At 45.0% G+C, this 13,279-nt stretch overlaps 1 protein-coding gene across 5 annotated transcripts in view; it reads left to right on the top strand.

Moving 5' to 3' along the window:
* The window catches only part of ARHGAP24 (Rho GTPase activating protein 24), a 505,935-nt gene extending 499,590 nt beyond the window's left edge, over positions 1-6,345 (top strand). For all 5 annotated transcript variants that reach the window (XM_060247095.1, XM_060247094.1, XM_060247097.1 and 2 more), the window contains one exon: positions 5,487-6,345. In XM_060247095.1, the coding sequence (XP_060103078.1) occupies positions 5,487-5,730 (244 nt within the window). In that variant the 3' untranslated portion in view covers positions 5,731-6,345. The remainder of the gene's footprint in view (positions 1-5,486) is intronic.
* Positions 6,346-13,279: the final 6,934 nt, after the last annotated feature.

Here is a 13,279-nt window from a genome sequence, read left to right as displayed (position 1 = left end):
GCAACAAAATGGCTGCCATCAGCAGCAGAGTCAACCACAAAATGGCTGCTGTGGGAGGTGGAGCCGCATGTACAAAGAAAGCTTAAACATATGGGAGAAGAGGAATACTTTTTTAAAAAATACACTGAAAAAGAGGTGTAAGAGAGCAAATAAACCAACTGTGGCGGCAGCTGCCACAACAATGATGTTATTTAAATGAACAGCTAATAAGGTCACCAGTGGCCAGTCAGACACTCTGCTGGGTAAGGGCCACACCTGGACCCACTCACTTTCTTGACAGACGTCAGTGGGCAACATGGTGCCTGCGGCCAACACGTCAGGGACGCCTGCTATAGCTTATTTTGTGTGTGTGTGTTTAAAAAAACATCCTGCTTGTTCAGCTCTCTGAGCCCTCAAGGCAGCAAACACAGATTAAAATATATGATTATTCACCATTGCAATAACGGTGTCTAGATGTGGTGTGCAGAGTTACTCCAATCTCAGCCATTTGGAAGAATTGTCCTGTATGTCAACAAGCTTCAGCTTTAGGTCACCTGCTGAGAAGTAGAATTGTAAAGGCTCACTTGTGAGCTCCTGTTACTTTGGATAGGTTTTTTTTTTTCTGTTCTGCATGTCTTACACCCTCTAGTGGTCAATTAGATATTACATTACTTTATGTCCAGCATAAAAAAGTGAGATATGCTGGACATTAAGTAATGTAATATCAAATCGACCACTAGAGGGGAGTAAATCATGTGTGAAACAGAAACATCCCCCCCCTTAAAGCAATGGAAACACACGAGAAAATGAGAATGCAAAAAACACACGAGAAACGCACAAGAAAATGAGAATGCAAAAAAGTCCTACAAGTCAGTTGCTCCTTCTGCTTCCCATGCAATCTTTTTCTCCCCACACACTCCCCATGTCTGCATATGCAAGTGATTCTTATGATGCCACTTCTTCAGATAGGAAGTTTTGGGATCTGTGAAACCCCTTTCTGGTATCTCCCAAAATTCCTGAGTGGGTATCTCTGAATCAGTTTTGCCTTTTGCTTCATATGCAAATCTGGTAAAAACAACAGGATTGTTGAATCACGCACAGTTTGCCATTGAACCAGTTACCTGGATAGGCTGTCAAGCAAAGGCTGGAGAGACATTTGTAAGGGATGCTGTACCTTGGGATTCCTGCCCTGGGGGAAGGGACCTGCTGCTAGGTTGTCTGTAAAGCATTCTGTGGTTCTATTAAACCAAAAGTAGAAGTTTCTGCTCACCCGCTGTGGTACTCTAGAGGGGCACCGCATGCATTGTGATCAGTGCAGTGGTCATTAAACCCTGCCCTTAATAGTTGGAGTCAGTGCAGTCGCACACAGCAATCGCTTGCACAGCTTAAATCCAAAGAGTTATTGTAAGTCACTTACAGACTGGGCCACTTCTCCTCCTTGGTAAGAAGAATGTGCCATGAAGTCACAACCAACTCATGGCGACCCCTCCACAACGTGTTCAAGACACGAGACCTACAGAGGTGGTTTGCTGTTGCCTCCAGCTGCATAGCACCCCCAGTCTTCCTTGGTAGTCCCCCAACCAAGGACTGACCAGTGTTTCCTCTAAGCTGAGTTAGTGTGAGCTAGCTCACAGTTTTTTAGCCTCTGGCTCACACATTTTCCTCTTAGTTCAGGAAAAATGGCCCCAGAGCAAGCTAATGTATGCAGTAGCTCAAAACTTTTAATGCCAGTAGCTCACAAAGTAGAATTTTCGCTCACAAAACTCCACAGCTTGGAGGGAGTATTGGTGCTGATCAGGGTCAACCCTAGACTCTCTGGCACTCTAGGCGAGGCTAACTTTTGGTGCCCCCCACTGCTCTGATAAAAAGGGGGGGCACCCAATTTAGTGCCCCCAGAAGGCCAGCACCCTAGGCAATCACCTAGTTTGCCTAGTGGCAAGGCCTGCCCTGGTGCCGACCTTGCCCAGCCCTACTAACCTCCCAAGCTCTGATGAGCCTGGGCTAAGATGGGCTATTCGTCTCGCTTCCTTGAGAAAGAGCTTCACTTTATTTGCTGGCTTGGTGAGCCTCAGATCATCCCACAAGGGCCTTCCGTGCAGATCCCAAGGAGGGAGTGGGGGGGAACCCATTTAAATTATAGATGCTCCGACATGAAGTGATGCATTAATAAGTAAGAAAAAAAGGTCAGGAGACATTTTGGCACTTGGCTTAATTTATCTCTCAGGGGGATGATATATCCCTCCCCGCCTCCCTTCTGCCACCAGGTGATCTAAAGATCTAGCTGTAAATGCAAATGAGAACCATGAAATTTATCTCTTCTGACACCGAGGGACAAGAGTGAGAGGCACTCAGAAAGGAAGATGTATTCCATGGCGGCTGCAAGGGCGGAAGTCGCTCCGCAGTGGCTGGCCCTTCAGATTCATAGCATGGGTTCTAATGAGCCCGGGAGACTTTCGATTCCATTCTAGGAAATTGCAAATGAGCCCTGTGGATGGCTTCAGCATTTCAAGAGTCCAACGTTCTAATGTCAGACAAAAGCTAGTAAAGATTCCTAATTTTTACCAGGGTGCTGAAAATGTTGGGGGGGAGGGAGGCGCTGGGGACATTGGAATTAAGTTATTTTGCACTGATGAAACTTGAGTTTTCAAAAACATCAGCTTCACTACTGTAGGTGCCCGAAAATGTTTCAGGAACTGACACAAGTGGTAATGCCCGTCTGTCAAAGCCAGTTCCTTGGCTTCCATCAACTGGGCATGCTGGACTACCAGCCAGACGCGAGGCCAGGGACAGAGGAGGGAGAAAGGAGGGCATGTGCAAGAGAAGTGGCAAACAGGAAAGAACTTCATTTGCAGTTTTCTAGCCAGTTGGTGTAGTGGTTAGACCTGCAGGCTCTTATATGGGAGAACCAGGTTTGATTCCCTACTCCTCCACTTGCAGCTGCTGGAGTGACCTTGGGTCCGTCACAAATTCTCTCAGAGCTGTTCTCTAAAGAGCAGTTCTTGAAAGAGCTCTCTCAGACCCACCTACCTCACAGGGTGTCTGTTTTGGGAAGGGGAAGGAGATTAGAAGCCACTCCGCAAGTGAAGGGTGGGATATAAAGTCAATCTCCTCCATCCTCCTCTTCAATAAAGGGATAGAAAAGCTAGCCAAGGGAGTATCCAGCAAGGGGGAGTTATCCCACCTGCCTAGGACTTGGCTGCTCCCAGACCTAGACAGCCTACCAGGGAAATCAGTCTCTGGGGCTGTTGAGAGAATCCCTTGGCATCCGTGTTCCCAGCTGAGGCTGCTCGAATGCCATCAGATCAGCTCATCCAGTCATCACTCACAAACATGGAGAGTCTGACTGCAGTTCACCGCATCCTCCTATCCCCAACTTATCTGGGGTTCAGGTGATCCTGAGCTCCAGGCTACCTTTGGCCTTAATTGTTCATAGGGCTGGCCTTTGGTCCCAAGAAACCTGACCCAGCATGCAAGTTCTTTCAGTGTCTCAAAGCCCCAGCATGCTGTGCTATAGATAATTCTGCCCAGCCTTGGCTAGCCTGGGCATCTTTGGGCCCTGCCCAGAAGCATTTCTGTTAGGGTTGCCGTGACTGGGTTGGGAAATACTTGAAATTTTGAGGGAGGAGTCTGTGGAGGGAGGAGTTTGGGGAGTGGCTTATAATGCCAGAGTCCACCTTCCAGGGCAGCCATTTTCTCCAGGTGAATTGATCTCTCTCACCTGGAAATAAGTTCTCAGTCCAGGATATCTCCAGGGGAACTACATGACACAAGGGACACGTCTTCCTCATAGAAGCCAGTGCCCACAGAGGCCTACTTGATGCAGTCCCCACAAACAAACACACACAAGATGGAGTGGATAGTTGAGAGGAGTAACACAAAATGGCGGAGAGGAGACACATGTATGCTACATTGAGGAAACAAAGGCATAAAAATGTAGACCGGATGCAGACTGACCCTCAGACAGACCCTAAGAAGGTGACATGAGAAAGACCAAGAAGGGGAAGAAGCTGTCGAAGAGTTCAGCAATGCTGACTGGCCACGGGAAGCATGTCTTTTGTCCCAAGGCCTTGAAAGAGCTGATCATCCAGGGCCTTGCAGTGATGCAGATGTGGATTGCAGCAAAGTCTACAGAAGGAGGAGGGGCAATGGTGGAGCAAGTCGGAACAGGGTGGTGCTTATTTATTTCTCTATTCACCAGCTGCAACTGGTCCCCCAAACCCTGCTTCCAAACACAATGCTTAAAAGGATACTAAAGAGTACTGCTTTGTATGGAATTAATTGCCACAATAGTTTTTTATGGTCAGTTTGGCATTTAAAAGAAATTAAATTTAAAAAACTGGCCAGTAGGTATCTAAAGGACAGTCAAACTTGTAGTGCCCATTGTCAGAGATGTAATACCTCTGATTACCAGATGATGGAGACATATGACATAGGATGGCTCTGACTAGTGTGCCTTGTTTGTGAGGTTGCTGAGAACATCTGGATGAGAATTGCTGAGACACGTTTGGTCTGATCCAGAGTGGGTAGACTGAATAGAGATAGACTCCAAAAATTCACCAGTATTCATTGAGAAGGAACCTGAGGGTGACAAACGCTAAGTCTAAATACCAAATTGCTTAAATAGGAAAGAACAGGACACTGTTGTGGTTGGTGATTACTCCACCTCATGAATGAGAAGCTGAGTGTACTGACCTACATCTACACCTTGACATACTCTAGTGAGTTTCAGGATCTTCAAAATACCACTGTTGCCAGGGCTTTTTTTTGTAGCAGGAACTCCTTTGCATATTAGGCCACACACCCCTGGGGTAGCCAATCCTCCAAGACCTTACAGGGCTCTTAGTACAGGGCCTATTGTAAGCTCCAGGAGGACTGGCTACATCAGGGGTGTGTGGGCTAATATGCAAAGGAGTTCCTGCTACAAAAAAACCCCTGGCTTTGCTATTTAGAGATTAGGAACTGGATATCTGTATGGTCTAAATGTTTTAACTTACTTACCTACCTCAAGTATGCTGATTTAAGCCAGTATGGTTAGTTATTAGCCTTGACCCAGAGACATTCATGCCTATATGAGTCGCCTAGATCAGATAATGAGTCATAAAATGGACAAGTTGTTCATAGGGAACAAAAGAACTAAATTCTCCATCCCCAGCAACTGCATCGAGGGGGGAGTCTCTCACACAGGGCCTGATGGCACAGTTTTTTATGTGAAGCAATGGAGGGGGTGTGACCTGATATGCAAATGAGTTCCTGATGGGCTTTTTCTGCAAAAAAAGCCCTATGTGAAACAATGATGATTGTGAGGGGGTGTGGCCTAATTTGAAAATGAGTTCCTGTTGAGCTTTTTCTACAAAAAAAAGCCCTAATTATGTCAGCATCTTTTTTGGTGCAATAGAAGATCCAGGTGTTAGAAAGCACTTAAAAAGTGTGCCCCACCCTCTTCGCCAACAGCAAGTTGAGTTTACAAATATCCACTGCATCATTGTCTTCTGTTTCCATCCCTCCAGTCTGGAGCAGAGGAACCTCTCCCTGGAGACAGAAATGATGAACCTGCATGATGAACTGGAACAAGAGAAGAAGAAGTTTACAATGGTAGAAATTAAAATGCGCAACGCCGAGCGGGCCAAAGAAGATGCCGAGAAGAGGAATGACATGCTGCAGAAGGAGATGGAGCAGTTCTTCTCAACGTTTGGGGAACTGACAGTAGAGCCGCGTCGGCCCGAAAGAGGCAACACCATATGGATCCAATGAGCACAGCTGACCAAGACTGTGGGATTCTGGGGGGGGGAAAGGGTGGTTAGGATATTACATTGCAACAGGTGACTGGTCACCTGGCTGAGGCTAGCACTCAACATAATGTTGTCAACCTTCAAAAGAAAGCACCATGTCCGCGTCCACCAACCACATCTGCAGTGTGTCCTTTTTGAATTGACAAATCATACCCTTTGAATGCATCATAATGCTACTGTCATGTGTTATACCTGGGTTTGTGTACATAGATTTTAAATAGGTCATCATGACAAAAAAAAAAAAAGCATAGAAAGAGATGAGAAAAAAATATTTTAAAGGCAAGTCTTATATTTAAACCAACACGTCATTGCAATCAAGCTTTATCTTAAGGCTTTTCTCCTTTGCACTTAACATAATAAGCTATTTTTGGCATTGTGTTACCATTGGCTTATTTTGTATATTTTCTTTCGGTTGCCCCCCCTTGCTGGGGAATTAAGATAAATATATATAATGTTAGCTATTAAACAAAAAGATAGTGTGACCGTGCTGTTTGTGCCAATAGATTTGCCCACGACCAAAAAACAACAAAAAAGTGTAAATACTTTTATAAAAATATAACATGAGCATCTAATAAGTTCCAAGTCTTCCTTCCTTCTTTTTGTGTGCGTTAACCTTCCATTCATTCAGCTCAATCCAGACTTCTCCCTATACACACTTTGGGGTGAGCAAAACCCTCCCACTGGCACGGGGCTCCATGTACAGGAGGGCTACTACTGGTAGTTGGGAACCCAGAGGTCAGAGGAGGTGGCATTTTGAGAGCCAATTTGGTGTTGTTAAGTGTGCAGACTCTAATCTGGGAGAACCGGGTTTAATTCCCTACTACACACAAAGCCAGCTGGGTGACCTTGAGTCAGCCACAGTTCCTGCAGAGCTGTTCTCTCCACCTACACCTACCTCACAGTGTGTCTGTCGTGGGGAGAGGAAGGGGAGGAGATTGTAAATTGCTCTGAAACTCTGAATGAAGGGTGGGGTATAAATCCAGTCGCTTCCTCCTCCTCTTCTTCTGGCGAAGATCAAGTTGGGTCAAACTGGCTGCATGCAATGATGAGTTACTAATCACACTTTGCCAAACAGCCAGCTCATTCTTGCTAATTAATGCATAACTGGCAGATACAAAACTTGTGGGATCAAACACATCTGCCTCTCTCCGCCTCTGCGCTCCATCACAGATCACTTCCTTCGCCTGAACACCTTCCTAAAGCCTTGGGGATTGCCCTGAAGGGTTCAGTGACTCAGATGCTACCAGATTAGCATTTGAGACTGCAGGTGGGGAGGAAACTGTAGGAAGCCACTTGGGATGCTGCAATTTTTTACCACAATCCCAATCAACAGCCTAACAGACCACATTCAGCAGTGTCAGTCAGATGCTTTTGGGTCACCTGATCATACCAACAGTCTGCCAAACTGGCGTAAACTGGGTTTTCAGATTGATAGGAGGGCACTGTGGGTGGATTAGAAACTTGCTCAAGGAGTGAGATTCTAATACACTACCCCTATTGCTGCATTTGGGGAAGGGAGGAATGTGTCAAAGTTAAGAGATTGAAGGAGTTCAATCTCTTAACTTTGCTGTATTTCAGCCTTCACCAAACGCAAGGATTGGGGGAGGAGGGGGTGGATTAAAAGACCACTTATAGTTGAGCTGAGACTCACATTTTCAACATATCCCCACTCCCCAAAACTACTGTATTTGAGGAAGGGTGAAACCAGTCCCATAGCTAGGGCTTTTTTTCATGGAAGGAACTCCTTTGCATATTAGGCTGCATGCCCCTGATGTAGCCAATCTTCTTGAAGCTTACAGTAGGTCTTGTAAGAACAGCCCAGTAAGCTCTTGGAGGATTGGCTACATCAGAAGGGTGTGGCCTAATATGCAAGAGAATTCCTGCTACAAAAAAGGCCCTGCCCATAGCCATGGTGGGGCCCACGAAGGTGGACGCCCCCTCCCCAATTTGTGGGTAAAAGTTGTTTTCATTTCCCTGCTAGCAGTCACCTTCTAGCTGGAGGTGTGGACTGACCATCATTTCATTGTCTCTGGCCAGAGAGGTCATTAGCATTTTTAAAGCATTCCTGAGGCTGGAGAGAAATTGACTTGATTTATGTCCTCTGTTACATGCTAGATGATAAACTTTTTAAAAAAAACCTAGCAGTAAGTAACATTAATATGAAGTTTCTTATAAAAGTTCCTTTGTGAGGCCTGACCTGGAATAGACATGCACAAGGTTTTTGTGCAGGAACGCACAGGACCACAGTTCCTGCTGGCTATGGAAGCGTTTCTGCTAGTTTGCAGAGTTTTCGGCTGACTTGGAGAGCAGGCAGGCATTTAAGAGGCTGTCTGTTGAAGCGCCTGCCCCTCCAAGCGTGCTTCTCCAATCGAGTGGCTTGGAGAAAACAGGCACTTTCTAAGACAGCTAACTACCTGCCTCTTAGGCTTGCCAGGTCCCCAGGTCCTAGTTCTGCAGGCTCCTTTCCTCCCCCAGCCAGCTGGCCGGCAGGGAAGCTCCAGTCCCAGCAGTAGCCATGTGTCTTTCCACTTGGGAAGGCTAGAAGAAGCTGAGGGAAGGGCTTGCTTTTTGGAAGGTATGTGCCTTCAAATTTCTGCAGGAGCCTGGGTAAGTCTGTCTTTGAGTCTGTGAAACTTTGGAAAAGTAAGAGAGCCTCAGTTGTTTTGCATTCTTGAGAAACTAAGTATCTGGTTGTTTTGCAATCAGTTTTTGAAAGTCCTTTGCAGGGTAAATAAATAGTGGGGTGAGGAAGTAAGTCTCTGTGAGTCTCTGTTTGCTTTGCATTTGTTTTTTAAAGTTCTTTGTGTTGGGAAATTTTGTGAGGGAAGTTGCACAGTAAAATAGATTGGTTTCCTTGTGTTAGTCTTGGTTAGATTCAACCACTCCTGAGAAAATTGCTCCAGCGAGATTACAATTTTTGTGTGTGTATGCTGTGTTTATTTTGGCTGCTCCGGATGTGTGTGTTTCTGTGTGTCTTAATTCCTTGAGCTATTCTCAGAAGTTCTGCATTATTTCTTTTTAATATTATTAGTATAATTATTGCCTTCCTTCTTCAGAGTTCTTTCCACAAACCTTTGTGTCACTATGCTTTCAGTGGTTCTTAATACCTGGTCGTATCTACCTTTGTCACAGCCATTACTTTATGTTTCTTCCTTCTGCTTTAGGGAGGGGGAGTTGAACAACTATGTGGATGATCTGTAGTCATGGTTGTGAATGTTCTCTCTTTTTAAAGGAGATATATTTAGATATCTCCGTCAGGTACTCCTTTACTTACTGAGTGAGCTTCCTATTCAAAGATATTCAGCCTTTGAAAACAGTTTTTAATATTCAAATAACTGTTTTAGAAGTATTAGTTTCTCCCTTCAGGTTTCATTTTTTTCATATACATTGGTGTTTTCCACAAATACTAGTGCCTTATGATTTCATTTCTTTTTATTTTTTGTACCTTTAGAAGCTCATTGATTTTTTTTAAGCAAAAGACACTTATTTCATTTTTTTTTAATGCAAGGATTGAGACAAATTCCACAATTGCTAGAATGTTCTTAGGATCCTTATCACCGAACCAAAGAGCCAGGTTTTCTGGAGTATTTGGGGGTGGGGCTTGTGCTTTTAAATGAAACATGATTTCCCTTTTTACATTTTGCTTTATAATTAATTTTCCACCTTTTGAAGGCATATGAAAAAGTCTTCTATGGTCTTGTATCTGTCAGTTTCTTTTATTCCTCAGAGTTCCTTCAGAAATTTAGTCCTGAATTTCTCAGTGTTCTGTTTCCTCCATTTAAAAAAATTAGCAACATGGCAAACTTTGGTAATTGTGTTGGAAACTGCTTTAAAGCTAAGGTACATAGGGTGCTTGTCTACTAGAGTAACTATAGTGTCTTTACTCTCTCTAAAACTTCCAGCATCAATCACTAGAAACTCTGAGGTGGGCATGGCTGGATGACCACACTTCTTGTGATGTCAGAGGGTGTGGCCTAATACACTAATCAGTTCCTGCAACCATGGGTGTGGCCTAATATATAAATGATGGTGATGTCAGAGGTGTGGCCTAATATGCTGAGTTCCTGGTGGGCTTTTTCTACAAAAAAAGCCCTGGACATGCATCAGATGCTTAGACAAAACAAAACAAAACAAAACAAGAGCAGCTTCTCCATTCCTTTGCACAACCTGATCTGCTTAACCATGTTTCCTCAGAAGCAAGCTTTGCAATGTTAAACTGCCCCCTGCCTGCCCCCCCCCCCCAAAAAAAATTCTGGCTACAGAGTTGGCTGAAACACAGAAAAGTTTGAGATCTGACACTTGTTAGGCTGGCATTCCTATTGTGAGAACGTGATGTATCATTAGAATACAATGAAGTGACTTGTTGAACACTGTGGAATGAATCGACAGTGTATCAAACCAACTATCCAAAATTCAGGATCCCATTTGTGACCAGCAAACAAGACATGTGCCAAACTGACAGGTGTTCTGATATCCTGAGAAGAGACAGGCCGGGAAAGAGACTTCCTCCTGCCCAGATGTGGAATTCTAGCAGGAGCTGCTTTGCATATTAGGCCACACACCCGATGTAGCCAATCCTCCAGCTGCTTACAAAAAAGAGCCTTGTAAGCTCTTGGAGGATTGGCTACATCAGGGGTGTGTGGCCTAATATGCAAAGGAGTTCCTGCTAAAATTCCACCCCTGCTCCTGCCTATATATGCCTGCCATAGCTTTTACACAAAAGATGCATGGGAGGGGATTCGAAAGGACAGGAGGGAGGCAAGATAGGGGAAGGAAGCATTCTGCTCCAGTTTGTATTTCAGTCTAAGCCAGAAAAGATCTCAAGGTCATGATGCACACCTTTCACACTGCAGCATGACAAATTCGGGGGCATCTTCAAGAGCGATGTATCTAAGGTTAGTCCCACTATGCTTCAGAAAAGTTTATGAACACCCTCCCCCATATAGTTCAGGTTTACAGTGTGTTCTTAATACAGCAGCAACAAATACCCCTTTGGGACATGCATTGTTGGAATATTGTGTATGAAGCCCCAGAATATGAGCTAACAGCAAAGGATGCAGCTACCTTGCTGAAGATAACCTGTCCGGATCTGATCAGTGCCCAGGTGAGGGATTTCAAGTCAGACCCTTTAGAGTCCCAGATGGAAGGAAGGTGGGATATAGATAAGTGTTGTTTCCCAACCCAGAGATGGTAATCCTAACCACCTATTTACTTCTCCTTTGTGAAACCCTGTTGCTAGCATTGGGAACAAAGATTTCCTTCTGCTGCTCAGGAAATGAGAATGCTGAGCTTCACTGGCTACTAGACACAATGCTGGCTAGTATAGACAAGTTTTAATATGGTCCATTAGGATACATATGCATCTAACTCCCCCATCCCTGCAATTCACTGCCACAGGAGGTGGTGACGGCTACAGGCATAGACAGCTTCAAGAGGGTAATGGATAAGCATAGAGAGCCAGTTTGGTGTAGTGGTTAAGTGTGCAGACTCTTATCTGGGAGAACCGGGTTTGATTCCCCACTCCTCCACTTGCACCTGTTGGAATGGCCTTGTGTTAGCCATAGCTCTGGTAGAGGTTGTCCTTGAAAGGGCAGTTGCTGTGAGAGTCCTCTCAGCCCCACTCACCTCACAGGGTGTTTTGGGGGAGGAAGGTAAAGGAGACTGTAAGCCGCTCTGAGATTCAGAGTGGAGGGAAGGATATAAATCCAATATCCTTCTTCTTCATCATCAGTGACTATTAGCCACAGCTTATTGTTGGAACTCTCTGCCTGGGGCAGTGATGCTCTGTATTCTTGTGCTGGGGGGGGGGGGGCACAGTGGAAGGGCTTGTAGCCCTACTGGTGGACCTCTTGATGGCACTTGGGTTTTTTGGTCACTATGTGACACAGTGTTGGACTGGATGGGCCATTGGCCTGATCCAACATGGCTTCTCTTATGTTCTTATCCCATACTGAACACATTGCTTAATCCAGGGTTGTGAATTTCACAGGTCAATTGCATGTCACCCAAGCCTTGACTTGTGGTTGGGTAGATACTCAACAACCTCCTTGGGTTTTCGCTTTCTTGTCTTTGATGGGTTCAAGAGTTTGTTTCCATTGATGAAGGTACTTTTCATCACCAGACACATAACATTACCGTACACAACCATATCTTCAAGTTGCCAACCTCCAGGTGGTAGTTGGTGATCTCTTGGAATTACAGCTGGTCTCCAGCTGACAGAGATATGTTCTTCTGGAGAAAATGGCTGCTTTGGACATTGGTATTATACCAATTGAGTTATTATTATTATACCAATGGAATTATACCATTGAGGCCCCTCCTTTTCCCAAACCCTACCTTCCCCAAGCTGTACCCCCACAATCTCCAGGAATTTCTCAACCCACACCTGTCAACCCTATCATGTGCAACGTACTTGACTGACTTTGCCAGATTCAGTTAAGAATTAGTACTGTCCATGCTGTGAAGCTATGTAAAACCATAGAATTTTGGATCAAGGGATCTCATCCATTACGCTCAATGTGCCAATAAGATTCTTAAGTAAAACACCCTTCATTAAGAGAAATCTGTGTCATTCGGCATGGCCCAGGAAAAGCTTCATTTCAGGTGCTATACCTGTACATAGCGCAATATTGATAACGGGGGTGGAACAGGGTTGGCTCGCTGCTGTTAGAGAGATACCTTGGCCAGTGAAGGATACGCAGGGAGCTCAGCTGATACCACCCCACTGAAACGACACTGTACTCCCAAGTTGTAGAGCTGGCCCTGTGATCAAGGCAGGATGCTTTCTATTTCCAGCTGCATTTTTCAGAGCAGAATGAGAAAGTAGCTAAGGTTTGGGAGTCTACTTTGGTGGAGCCTGAGAATCCAGAGGGTCCCCGTACAGATTGCAAACCAAGTTCCATGAGATGGTCTATTTATGTCATTTCAGAAACAACTTTGTTGTTCGCGAGAGTGCCAATTATGAGTTGTGGGGCAGGGTCCCTTGTAAAGATTTGTACTGGGTCTACAGAAATTACTGGTAGGGCCTGAAGGCGATCTAATCGCTTTACTATATTCAACCAGTAAGTATCTGGTGTGTGTGAAATGCTGTCCTTACAGCCAATTTAAGATGGCCCCAACAAGGGGCTTTTAAGGCAAGTAAGAAGCAGAGATGGTTTGCCATTGCCTTCCTCTGCAGAGTCTTCCTTGGTGGTCTCCCATCCAAGGATCAAGCCTGCTTAGCTTCCAAGGTTCTGATGAGACTAAGCTATACCATGCCACCTTCCCTCCCAGCAAGTATCTTACCGGGGATCATTTTGTAGAAAAATAGGTGGTGGAGCTCATCCAGGGATTGTTAAGCAGTTGCACCTACTATTCCATGAACAAGGTGAGGAGGAGGTGGAACTCTCAGAAAGGTTCAGTAGCTGCACTCCTGTGAGTTCCCACTGAATCTGAGGCCTGTATCTTACAATTATGTCTCAGCCCTGGAATTTGTTTGAGACTTGGTTATACAACATGCAAAGTGAATGAAA

Source organism: Heteronotia binoei, chromosome 9, assembly GCF_032191835.1.
Source record: "Heteronotia binoei isolate CCM8104 ecotype False Entrance Well chromosome 9, APGP_CSIRO_Hbin_v1, whole genome shotgun sequence".
Classification (NCBI taxonomy): Eukaryota; Metazoa; Chordata; class Lepidosauria; order Squamata; family Gekkonidae; genus Heteronotia; species Heteronotia binoei.
The sequence above is the reverse complement of the archived record's forward strand: the minus strand, read 5'-3'. Positions and strand labels throughout refer to the sequence as shown.